At 36.7% G+C, this 12,962-nt stretch overlaps 1 protein-coding gene across 2 annotated transcripts in view; it reads right to left on the minus strand.

Annotated features, from left to right (window-relative positions):
* Nucleotides 1–12,962, minus strand: part of CRYBG3 (crystallin beta-gamma domain containing 3) — a 130,981-nt gene that overhangs the window by 98,627 nt on the left and 19,392 nt on the right. For both annotated transcript variants that reach the window (XM_077118641.1, XM_077118642.1), the window contains one exon: nt 11,222–11,288. In XM_077118641.1, the coding sequence (XP_076974756.1) occupies nt 11,222–11,288 (67 nt within the window). The remainder of the gene's footprint in view (nt 1–11,221; nt 11,289–12,962) is intronic.

The raw sequence follows: 12,962 nt of genomic DNA on the forward strand, positions 1-12,962 counted from the left end.
AAAACTAATAATGAACAGAGAGATAAAAGTGCTTGAAAAAATGTGGAGAAAGATGTAGCTATTCACTGTTGCTTTTTTGGGTACTGCATTATCTAATTTAATTTGTATGGTCAGTTTATTCTAACACCATAATTACATGGAATCTTAAATTGAGCATGAGATCTTGTTAGGTTAACAGATTAGTGTTTTACCCCAATACATCCCAGAGTAATTTGGGCAGAGAATAAAATAGCATTTGCAAAGTCCCCATGGGGGACTAGGGAAAAAGGAGGAAATATTAAACTTCTATACTGGGGAATTCCTGATATTCTCACAAGCAGTGGGGACAACCAATGGATCCCTAGATCTTGGGGCTCACCCCTATCCAAACTTTTTCCTGAAAGGAGAAGCTGACTCTACTTATACTTATACCTATGAGTCACTCTCTCATTGCTCAGATGTGGCCTCTCTCTTCTAAGCCAACTTGGCAGGTAAACTCACTGTCCTTCCTACTACATAGGAAGTGACTCCCAGGAGTGTAAATCTCCCTGGCAATGTGGGACATGATTCCTGGGAATAATGCAGCACCCAGCATCAAAAGGATTGAGAAAACTGTCTTGACCAAAGGGGGAAAGAGAGAAATGAGACAAGACAAAGTTTCAGTGGTTGAGAGATTTCAGAGTCAAGAGGTTATCCTGGAGTTATTCTTATACATTATACAGATATCCGTTTTTAGTTTATGGTGTGTTGGAGTGGCTGGAAGGAAGTACCTGAAACCGCTGCACTGTGTCCCAAGTACCCTTGATTCTTGAAGACGACTGTTTATATAGTTTTTACAACGTGACCATGTGATTGTGAAAACCTTTGTCTGATGCTCCCTTGATCCATGGTATGGACAAATGAGTAAAAAATAAGGACAAAATAAAAAAATAAATACTAAAAGGGGCTAAGGGGTAAAAATAAAATTGGGTAGAGTGCAATATTAGAGGGGGGAGTAAGGAGTATAGCATGTATCGGATTTTTCATTTGGTATTTTATTTCTTTTTCTGGAGTGATGTAAATATTCTAAAAATGATCATGATGATGAATACAAAAATAAATCCAAATTCCCTAAAACAAGGCATTAAAAGGTCTTCATGGATCTAGCCCTTGTGCCCTTTTCCAATCTCATCTCTTGCCAGTCACATTCATATTCTACATATAAATGCTTGTAGTGCCTACCACCGCCATATGCATTCTCATTCAATCTTGCTCCTTCTCTCTTCCTCCCTGCCTTCCACTCTCTCCCTACTGTGTCTTTGCACAACACTATTCCTGCTGCTGAGACCACTATCACTTGTCCTCTTCATCTGGAAAATACCTGTAGACCTCACATTTTTCAAAAAGAAAACTGCATATAAGTTCTCCCAATGGGCATCCCTGATACCCTATGCTTCCCTCCTCTCCACAGGGTGAAAGGCACAGAATTTCACATGCTTTCATCGTGAGGAAGACTTTTACCTAATTATGGACAGTTACTAAAATTTGGCATTCAGAAACTAAAACCAGCGGCTTAGTACACAATACTAGCTTGAATTCTACTACTATGGCTTCCACATATTACTTGGCAAATCTGCCACCACCAATAGCTAAAATTACTTCAATTTTGAGGAAAATCCCTCATCAGTCTATTATTACTATTTTGAGTTGGTTATAGTACATCATGCTAAACACTTAAATCAAAATCACTCTTTACCTTCATAATGGATTTAGTTTATGGATCTGAACAGTTCCACAGTGACTACTGACACATATTTGCATCAGCAATATTTTTCAATAAATGGATTTTACAATTAATGGTAAACTGCGATGATGAACTATCTATAGCCCTATTGCTAAAGCAATTTGGCTTGAAAGGTGATGCTACATTTTCATCAGAGAATTATTTCCCCCCCCCAAAAATGAGAACAGGTGAGGCAGGTAAGCCATAAATTCTTCTGTCTTGCCCAAGCCGGGCGTGGCTGACAAAACAACAAAAATGTAGTTCACAACCAGGGCACTATGATTAGTTCTGAGGTGTGAAAAATAATTTGGTACTGGGAAGTTAATGCTTAAGTTGTAGAGAGTTTCTGTTTGGGCTGATTGTAAAGTTTTGGTAATGCATGGTGGTGACAGTAGCTCAACACTGTGAATGTAATTAGCAGTACTGATTCATATATTTGATGTGGTTACAAGGGGATATTTTAAGTTGTATGTATGTTATTAGAATAAAAATTAAAAAAAAACAGGAGTGTACAATGCAGTGAATGAACCCTATTATAAAAGATGGACTATAGTTATTTGTACAATTATAAAAATTCTTTATATTATAACAATTATAACAAATGTACCAAACTAATGTAAGGTATTAACAATAGGGTGATATATGGGAAGTCTATCCATGATTTTACCCATGATTTTTCTGTACACCTACAACTACTCTAATTAAAAATGCAAAAAAATTAGTCAGTGTAACAATCATTAGCAAATAAATAAAAGTAGACAATTTAAATTTGTTACTAAATTAGTTACAAAACTTCAGCTTTTTAACTAACTTTTAATTAAAAGTTTTAATTTGCTATTTAAAAATAATTAAGAATAGAACCAAGCCTACATCTGTGGTGCTATTTTCACTGTTTTTATCATCTCAATATAATTTCTGATAAAGGGATATAATTAATAGTACTCTACCAAATAAATGCCTTTAATCACTGGTAACTCATGAGAGTCATCCATCATAAGCATCACAGAAAAAAACAAACAAACATATAAGTGAAAATTACTACAAAATAAAAAAAATCTGAGGTATAAAGCAATAAGGAGGATAGATACATGATAAGAGGAAAGGGCTACTGAGAGGTTTTCAAATGATGGTAATGGGGAAAGAAACAAAATTGTAGACAATCATTCCAGTTGTCAAGAATGGGTAATTGGTGGTACCTTTTACTGGGATAGGGAATATAGAAGTAAAAGAAAGATAGATAAAATGCAATGGGCTCCAAATACCCCTAAAGAATGGGATAGAAAGATCAAAGGTACTGGTAGAGCTATACAAAGAAGTTAAGATTTAACAAATGAATTTGATTGCTGAATCATTAAATTGATATTTCTTTTAATCTCTAGTATCTTAGAGCAGCTAGAAGTAAAAACCTAAAATTGTGGAATTGTAACCCATTCCAAACTCTCTGAAATCTGTTCTACAAGTAATTGCTGTGCTGTGCTTAAAATTTATTGCTTTTTTGTATATATGTTATTTTTCACGAAAAAGAAAAATAAAGTCATTTGTGATGATAAAAAAAATATTTATTCCTTTTAGCCTCCTATAATCTGGAGCAGCTAGAAGGGAAAACCTGAGAGGATGGTATGTTAGCCCATGACAAACTCTGGGATCTGTCCTGTAACTACATGTTGAAGAGTGCTTTGAAAACTATTGTTTTTTTCTTTCTTTGCTTTGTATATACGTTATATCATTCAATAAAAAAATTTTTTTAATGCAATGGGCTCAACTTTGAGTATACTGAATTTCATACTCAATGCAATCCAGGTGAAAAGGTACATGAAAGAACCGGCTCTATGCCCCCTAAAGCTCAGAGGAACACACTGGGCTACAGAAAGTCATGTGGGTTTTGTAACAGGAAAAATTATAAGTAGAAACCAAATCAACCAAGGCAGGTATATAAAGCAAGAAAAAAAGAGAACAGACAAAAGTTGAGGAAAAGTCTTTCCTTGCTAGTATGGCACAAACACTTCTCCAGAGAAAACACTGGCCAAAATAATAAATGCTTTTGATTCTCTGGGAGCTTTCTGAATCAACAGCTAGCCTCTGTGGAGACATGCAGAATAGGCAAATTTTATCACTGTTTTTGAGTAGAGGAAAACAAACGTCTGGAGTATGTACATGACTGACGTACTCAATCTCCATTTGATAAGGTACTCATTCCATCATACCCCAAGGTGGGTACCAGGCCAGGTCCTCAACTGGTTGGAGTTGCTACAAATCAAACAATACACTCAATATCCAAGAACTGTGAGATATCAGGGTCCCAGTCTGACACAAGTCACACTGATAGGTTAAGCTCTGGCAGTCCTTCAGTCATCTGGCTAGCACAATGATACACAGCACAATCTCCATTTCAAACAACCTGATAACACTAATGTCTTTACAGAAACAGTCAAAAGGCAAGTTCAATAAACTACAGGACACCCAATAATGTGTATTTGGAGGTGGTAACTGGAAGCCAAGAACAGTAATAATCTACTCTTAATAGCCTACAAAAATAAAAACTTTGCCAACATGTATGCCTTCTTTTCAAATGTTTTACAGAATCATGTTCCTAGTAGTGATTTCTACAAACTGCTCACCCAAAATAAGTCACCATTTCAAAGCAGTAATTTCTAAGTTTTAGCCAAACTTTATTCGGCAAGAAGGCAACTATTTTATAAGCGCTTACTTTATGCCAGGCATTGTGCAGTGCTTTACATGTTATCTTAGTTAAGTCCAAAAAAAAGCCTATCAAATAAGGGTTGACTAGCCCCTGTAAAGATCAGTAAACCAAGGCTCAGAGTAAATTCCCCCAAGATTACAAAGCTACCGCATGGAAAAGCTGGGATTTAAGCTCACATCCGTCTGATTTCAAAGACTGTGTTCTTTTGATCACACACATGTAATTTTCATATTGTTTTGAGGAGGTGGAATGGGTGGTAGAGGGAGAGAACAATGGCTGACCTGAAAGCTCCAGGCAACTCATTCCCCTTTATCAAGAAGGGGTCACTCCTTTATCTTTCCAAGTACAATTATAATTGAAAAACATGTTTCTCCATTTGAAAAGATTAGTTTGAAAGCCTTTATATTAAATTGATGCTGCATTGCTGCTACTATCTGCATCACTGAGAAAAAGTATATCAAACATTTATTGAGTATAATCCACCAAAAAAATTTGTAACTTATTTTTCCCTAACCAAGAAACAATTTCATGCATTTATATTTGACTGCCATTTCATCTCTGCCTGAGAATGAGTTGAAAAGGATGAATTAAAGAAGGGTTACTCAAAATCAAAATAGGAATGGATGCATAAACTTAATCTAGTCATCTTACTAAATAATACTGTATTTTCAGTGTAGGAATTAATGTAAAGAATAATTAGTGACCATTTTTCTTCAATAAAAGTATCTTGTTAAGTTATAACTCTTCCATTTCTACATATTAATTAAAAAACAGTGGCCACAAGAAAAAGGTGCATAGTTCTTTGTGGTAGCTGACTTACTTATAAGATTAAGTTAAACATTATGAATCACATATAATTGATATTGATATGCAGTAGATTGATACTCCCAGGTTTTAAAGGCTAATCCACAGGAATATCAAAGGCAACTATCAACCACTGCCTCTTAAAAGAAGTCAGACCTGTCACCAAAGTCGTATCATTAGTCATGTGTAGCAATTCTAAAATGGGACAAGAATTAGATATAAAACATTTGCCAACCTACTGAGACCAAGCCTAATACTCATCCCTTTATTTAGGCATAGGTTGTAGAATCTAAGGCCCAGAATTAATTTATTTTATTTAGCACATAATTCATTTCTGAAAATGGACGGCCACATTCTTTTATTTTTTTAAAAGGATTTTTTTTACTGACTGTAAAGGAATTTTTTTAAAAAGTATAAGTAAATAAATACTAAGAAAGGAAGAGAACATACATTAATAAATAAGAGATTTCAGAAAAGTTTAGAAGACAAAGACAGATGGAGGCAAGGGATCTGATCAGAGGACGCTTCCACCAAAGTCTGCAGAGAAATTCTGATCACTGAAGAAGGAATCCATTATACATACAACCTGAGATAAGTCAGGAATTGGAGACACCAGGTACCATGTATGGCAATTTGAGACTTGGGATTAAAAGTAAAGATCTGGGGCAGGCCACGGTGGCTCAGCAGGTAAGAATGCTCGCCTGCCATGCCAGAGGACCCGGGTTCGATTCCTGGTGCCTGCCCATGTAAAAAAAAAAAAAAAAAAAGTAAAGATCTGATTGAAAATTTCCAAATGGAGTGGCTGGACCCCAGGGCCCTTCCTGTATTCTAAATAGTCTGATGTTCTTCTTTACTTTCCACTACCACCATCAAATTAAAAACTACAGAATGTCTCCAAACATATTAAGACTTTGGGGCACAATGAATTTGAGGTACCAGGGGGATATCCATTTGGAAATGTCTGCAACACTGATAACCAAGTCTGGAGCTCAAAAGGGAGGCCAGGTAGAGATCTGGGAGCCAAAAGTTGAAAACATAAGACTGGAAGATATAACACTAGAAGACTGGCATTGAGGAGGGTTAAGGACTTTGAGAAATATGTACATGAAAAATAATTTAGCCAGAACACAATCAGCGAAGAAAATGTCCAGGGTAGGAATCGAAGCAAAAGAGTACAACATCATAGACACAAAGATGAAAAAGGAAATTTCTAAAAAGAGAACAAGACTTAGAAAATCAAGTGTTTCAATGATTAAATAGGATAAGAACTAAGAAAAGTCCACTAAATGCAGTCAGCAAGAGGCCCCTCGTGACCTTAGAAGTACCGATTTCATGGAATGGCTTTCACTCATTCAGAAGCTACGTATGGAGGCTCTATGACATATGTGCCAGGCACGCATTAGGTTTCCCACATCTGAGCGGAGTAGAGGCAGGACACGGCCAGATTAGAAAGATTTAGGAAATGAATAGTGAGTAAGACAGATTTTTATAAGATAATTTGGGGTAAAGGTAGGATGCAGTGGATGAGAGTGGAAGGAAAATGGACTCATAAAAGGAAAAAGAAACTGGTTTTGACCTAATACATTTAGGAACACAGAGAGATCTGAGGCAAATGGAGGAAAGCCAGTGAAGATGGCAGGATAAAGCAGTCAAGTAAGATCAATACCACTGGTAGGGGATTTTAGGGAGTTTAGCTCTGCTGGTTTGAGACTGTTGTGTACCCCAGAAAAGCCATGTTCTTTCAATCTTAATCCACACTTAAGGGGGCAGACCTATTGTTTAGGGTAGGATCATTTTGATTAAGTTGTTTCCACAAACATGTGACCCACCCAATTGTAGGTGTGACCTTTTGATTAGGTGGTTTCCAAGGAGATGCGACCCTGCCCATTCAAGGTGGGTCCTAACCTGTTCACTGGCATCCTTTAAAAGGGAACCATTTTGGTAAAGCTCAGAGCCGACATTGGCAGTCACATTTAGCCAACACTGTCAGAGATGTTTGCAGATGCAGAAAGAAGATGCCCACTGGGAAGTTGATGAAACCAGAAGCCAGAGAACTAACAGATGCCAGCCAAATGCCTTCCCAGCTAACAGAGACTCCATGCCATCAGCCTGTCTTGAGTGAAGGTAGCCTTCTCTGGATGCCTTAGTTTGGACATTTTTATGGCCTTACAACTATAAACTTATAACTTAATAAACCCCCTTTATACAAGTCAACCCATTTCTGGTACATTGTATTCTGGCAGCATTAGCAAACTAAAAATTAGCCTTAGAAAGAAGAAACGTATAAATATTCCTCTGAAACAGACAAAAGGGAGCAGAGTACTATACCATGCCTTCCCTCTCTTTTAAATAAAAGTTGATATGAAATGGTATGATGTGTTTAGGCAGCAAGAGTCTGAGGCTACAAGATAAGACTGTAGGCCCCACAGAAAAATAATGGTAGAAGGTGGACTTAAATACGTAGAAGCCCCTTTAGGTAGGTATAAAAACCTAATCAATATAAAACGAACATAAATTCCAGTGGAACAGTAGATGCAAGTATTAGAAGGAGATAGCAATGTTTAGCAAAACAACCAAATTCATATAGCATATAAGTGATATTTTAATAAGAATCTAATGATGTTCAAAGATAATATAAAGCTTCTATAGTCTCTAATTTTTTTAAAGTAAAATTAATTTTTATAGCTCAAAGTTGCTTCATAAAAAACAACCTTCAACACCCTGATTTGGTATCTCAAGGACAAATACACAAAATATACACAAAAGAATATGTTTACTACAAATAAATCTGCTACTCAGAATCAAAAGGGAAAATGCTATGTATTATTTTTCTTATCACTGAAGGCATTATCATAAAATTCAGGTTAATAACACGGAACCATGACAAGAAATGTCAAAATAGTTGTGGTGTGCTACATTTCAGAAAATGATCCATTAAAAGAAAGCAAGGCATGCATTATGCCACTAGGTACAGAAAAAGCTTCAATTTAGACTGTTTAAAATAGCAAGAAAATAAATATTGCTGCTAAGTGTTTCAGTTTGCTAATGCTGCTGGAGTGCAGAAATGGATTGGTTTTTACAAAGGGGATTTATTACATTACAAGTTTACAGTTCTAAGGTCATGGATATGTCCACATTAAGGCATCAACAAGAGGATACTTCACTCAAGAAAAGCCAATTATGTCCAGGGATTTTCTGTTCCATGGGAAGGCACATGGTGATGACTCCTGGTCCATCTCTCCCAGCTTCTGCTTTCAAATGGCTCTCTCAGCTCCTCTGGGCTTTCTGGCATCTCCTGGGGCAGTTTCCTTCTACATCTCCAAACATTCATATCTAGGCATCTGCTCTCTCTGTTGCCATTCCAAGCATCATCAAATGTCTCCATCTCTACCGGCTCTGAGCTTACTCCAAAACGTTTCGCCTTTTAAAGAACTCCAGTAAACCAATCAAGACGCATCTTGAATAGATGGAGTCACATTTCCATCTAATCTAAAGGTCCCACCCATAATTGGGTGGGTCACACCTCCATGGAAACAACCTAATCAACAGGTCCTACTCAAACAATAGGTCTGCCCCCACAAAATTGGATTAAAAGAACATGGCTTTTCTGGGGTACACAATAGTTTCAAATCAGTACACTAGCCTTTTTTTTTTTTTTAAAGGTATGGGGCTGACAACTGATATTATCAAAATAAATATTTGTTTTGATGTCTTGCACAATTGGGTCCCTGAGCAACTGGGTCTATATAGTTAGAGGTTGAACAAATCCTATGAACAGTTTACAAAAGGGAAGAAACAGTTATACAGCAAAAACACTAGGGCTCATTTTATTAAGGGTTAAGCAGCATGGTCATGTATAAGTAACCTCATACAGTAAGAGAAACAGTCTCATGATTATGAGTGGCATTTACCTGGAATCTCAAACCCAAAATGAAATTATCCCAGGCACTCAGACCAAGATATTAAGAACAGATAGAAACGATGGTTAGCATGGAGACCAACCACTATATTTGCTCACCAAACATATATAGTGAATGCACAAAAACTACAAAGGTGTGACTTCCTGGAGCAAATCTCTGTAGCTAGAAGGTAAGGCTACTGAAAATGAGAGGCTGAATTTTTCCAACTTTGAAGGTTGAATGTTTTTTAGTGAGAGTATAGCTAAAGTAGCAGACCATCAGATAAAGGTTCAGTAGGGAAATAAGTAAAGACCAAGACAGGAGAGGGGAGCAAGGAGATTAAGAAGGTTTGGTGAAGGTCAAGGTGGGGTATGGAGGCAATGAGGGGCTAAGAAATAGAATGATGGGTTGATAGTCAAGAAAACATCGAAGTTTGAGATTTCAACATAACATACTACCTGGAAAACAAGGGGGCTCTCATGTACATATAGCATTAGAAGTAAAAAGCCTCAGTACAGCAACTCAAGACATATTGAAAACTGAAATTGAGGAAGAAAGCTATAGAGCCCATCAGGTGGTAAATGAGGAGGCTGCATGAGACTTCTGCAGAAGAGGAGGGATGCTATAACACCTAGGAGCAGGACACAGTAGCCAATTGTAAGAGGAAAGGGAGTAAATGAAGAAAGAGCAAGGAAGCAAGGTAATACTGTTTTTTTTCTTTCAATAAAGTAAACACTTGCATTGTTTACTATGATAGGGGAGGTAAGAATTAAGAAAACAACTTTATCTTTACCATATTTTACACATTGAACTGTGTCCCGCAAAAAGACATGCTCAAGTCCTAGCTCGCAGTTCTGTGAGTACGATGGTATTTGGAAATTGGGTCTCTGAAGATGTAATTAGTTAAGATAAGGCTAAACTGGATTGGGGTGTGCCCTAATCCAATATGCCTAGTGCCCTTATAAAAAGAGGGCGAACCGGACATAGATAAGAGGGGAGAATGGCATGTGAAGATGAGGCAGAGAATGGCACTTATGCCAGCAAGCTACCACCAGAAGCCAGGAGAGACACATGGAACAGACTTGCCAGAAGCATGACCCTGCCAACACCTTGATTGTGGGTTTTTAGTTCCAAGAACTGAGAGAGAACAAATTTCTGTTGTTTCAAGCCATCCAGTTTATGGCACCCTGTTATGACAGCCAGAGGAAACTAAGACACTATATTTTAATGTAATTGGGCTTTATATAATTTTCAAATGACTGAAAAGGACCCTCATCTGTAATGAAGAATTCAGATGATTTTCTGGTCCTTCCATTGACTAAGCAAATTTACCCTGAAACCCTTGAAAAATACAGGCTTTCCTTTGACATCACAAAACATGAAAAAAGGAACTGGTACCAAATTCTGTGAACACAGGACAGCTGCCAAAACTTGATTACATATTTGGCCTCACATTACCAAACGACACAAAACTCTAATTTCTAGAAAGTCACTAATGAGTTAAAAAGAAATGTGGCAAAGTTTATTGAGTTTCAATGATACTAAACCACTCATCAAAAATTGTCTAGGTGGGTGTGTAGCTTATGTACTTTTCATTCTTGTCTTGTAGAAGCAAAGAAAGTCAATTCCTATGTGAGTGGACCAACATATCCATCAAAGAGCAATGACATGTAAGAACATATTAACTTCTACCCTCAAAAGCACTACTAGTTGTCAGCAACATTTCAGAAAACATGACATAAATCAAAGAACTTTCTAGGGAAAAGTGACCATGGTGTTCACATAATCCATTACAAGTTAGACAACTCTGTGACAAGCCTAAAACAAAGGCCAAATGACTAGTTATCAGAGAGCTGGGATAAGAACACAACTCACTAAACTCCCTTTGCAGTCAGTGTTACATTTTTGCCCCCATGATACACAGATACATGAGAAATGGACTGCCTTTCTAAATACGGTAATAATATGACACTCATTTGGAAATGCAAAAGGAGATGACAGAATCTAAAAGATAAAGCATGAACACAAATGAAGGAAAATATTTGCTAAACAGAAAATAATAGCTAAAAACTATACCTTTATTGCTTCTGGTGAAAGTACATTTTCTTTTTTCTGACTTGTGCACATGGGCTCATTTTCAACACTGAAAAACAAAAAACACAGTGTCTTCTGAAATTAAAAGAGAATTACCAGCATGATACAGTTTTGTGTTTAAACAAAAAATTGAAAGGTAGTTATCTGCACAGCTCAAAGATTCACACTCAAAATGTTATATTAAGAACGTGCTAACTTGCTGACTCCAACCTCCAAACTTGAAAATTACGATCAAAATGTTCATTGAGGCTTCACAAACTTTTGTAAGTCCATGCTTTATATTTTTTTACTTTGACAATAATAGTATCACGGTAATGACACACCTGAATCAAAGAGCACCAGTTTACCACTATCATAACCTTGCATAGTGTTAACACTAAGATTTTCTTTAAATTAGCCTTCTTCACAGCTTGATCTTTTTTTAATTAAATTTTTTTATTAGAAAAGTTGTAAATTTACAAAAAAAATTATACTGAGTTCCTACATACCTTCCCTCACACACACAGTTTTCCCTATCATTAACACTTTGCATTAGTGTAGTAGAACTATACAGTTATAATTGTGCTATATTAATTATAATCCATAGTTTACATTAGGGCTCACTAATTGTATTGTATAGTCTTACAGGTTTAAAATTTTTTTTTTACTCTAGTAACACATATATGTGACTTTAAGCACATTCAAATACATACTTCAGCAATGTTAATTACATTCATAAGTTGTGCTGCCATGACCACCATCCATTACCAAAACTATTCCATCATCTCAAACAGAAACTCTTTACCAATTAAGCATTAACTTCCCATTCCCCATCTTTACCCCAGCCCCTGATAACCTGTATTCTAGCTTCTGAATCTATGAATCTGCCTGCTTATTCTAATAATTTCCTACAAGTGAGAACATACAATATTTAACCTTCTGTGTCTGTCTTATTTCACTCAATATGATGTCTTCAAGGTTCATCTATGTTGTCTTCACATAGCAGTACTTCATTCCTCTTAATCACTGAAAAATATTTCACCGCATGTAAATACCACATTTTTGTTTAGCTATTCACCTGTTGACGGACATTTGGGTTGTTTCTTTCTTTGGGCAACTGTGCAAAATGCTGCTATGAACATCAGTGTGAAAATATCTGTTCAAGTTCCTACTTTCAATTCTTTGGGATATATACCTAAAAGTAGGATTGTCAGGTATATTAATCAGGGTTTTTCACAAAAACAGAACCAGTAGGGGATGGATCTACATAATGTAAATATTATGAGATTTATTATAGGAATTGGCTCACGTGACCGTAGGGATAGGCAAGTTCAAATTCCACGAGGCAAGCCACAAGCTGGGAACTGAAGGTTTTCAATAAATTTCCCAGAAACTGGCTGGCTGAAATAGAGATGAAAATCCTTTCTTCTGATTCCTAAAATCATCAGTTCTCTCTTCAAGGCCTTCAACTGATTGGATGAATCTTGAGTCTCCTCTCATTGCTGAAGGCAAGCTCCTCAGTTGCTTGCAAATGTAATCAGCCATATATGTGATCAACTTAGTCCTGATTTAAATCCACAAACTATCCTCACAATCAGGCCAGTGCTTGCTTGACCAAACAACTGGACACCACAACCTAGACAAACTGACTCATGAACTTAACCAGTACACTGATATACATGCTAATTCTATCTTTAGCTTTATGAGGAACTGCCAAACTTTTCCACAGCAGCTGCACCATTTC

The sequence above is a fragment of the Tamandua tetradactyla genome, chromosome 10 (assembly GCF_023851605.1).
Source record: "Tamandua tetradactyla isolate mTamTet1 chromosome 10, mTamTet1.pri, whole genome shotgun sequence".
Classification (NCBI taxonomy): domain Eukaryota; kingdom Metazoa; phylum Chordata; class Mammalia; order Pilosa; family Myrmecophagidae; genus Tamandua; species Tamandua tetradactyla.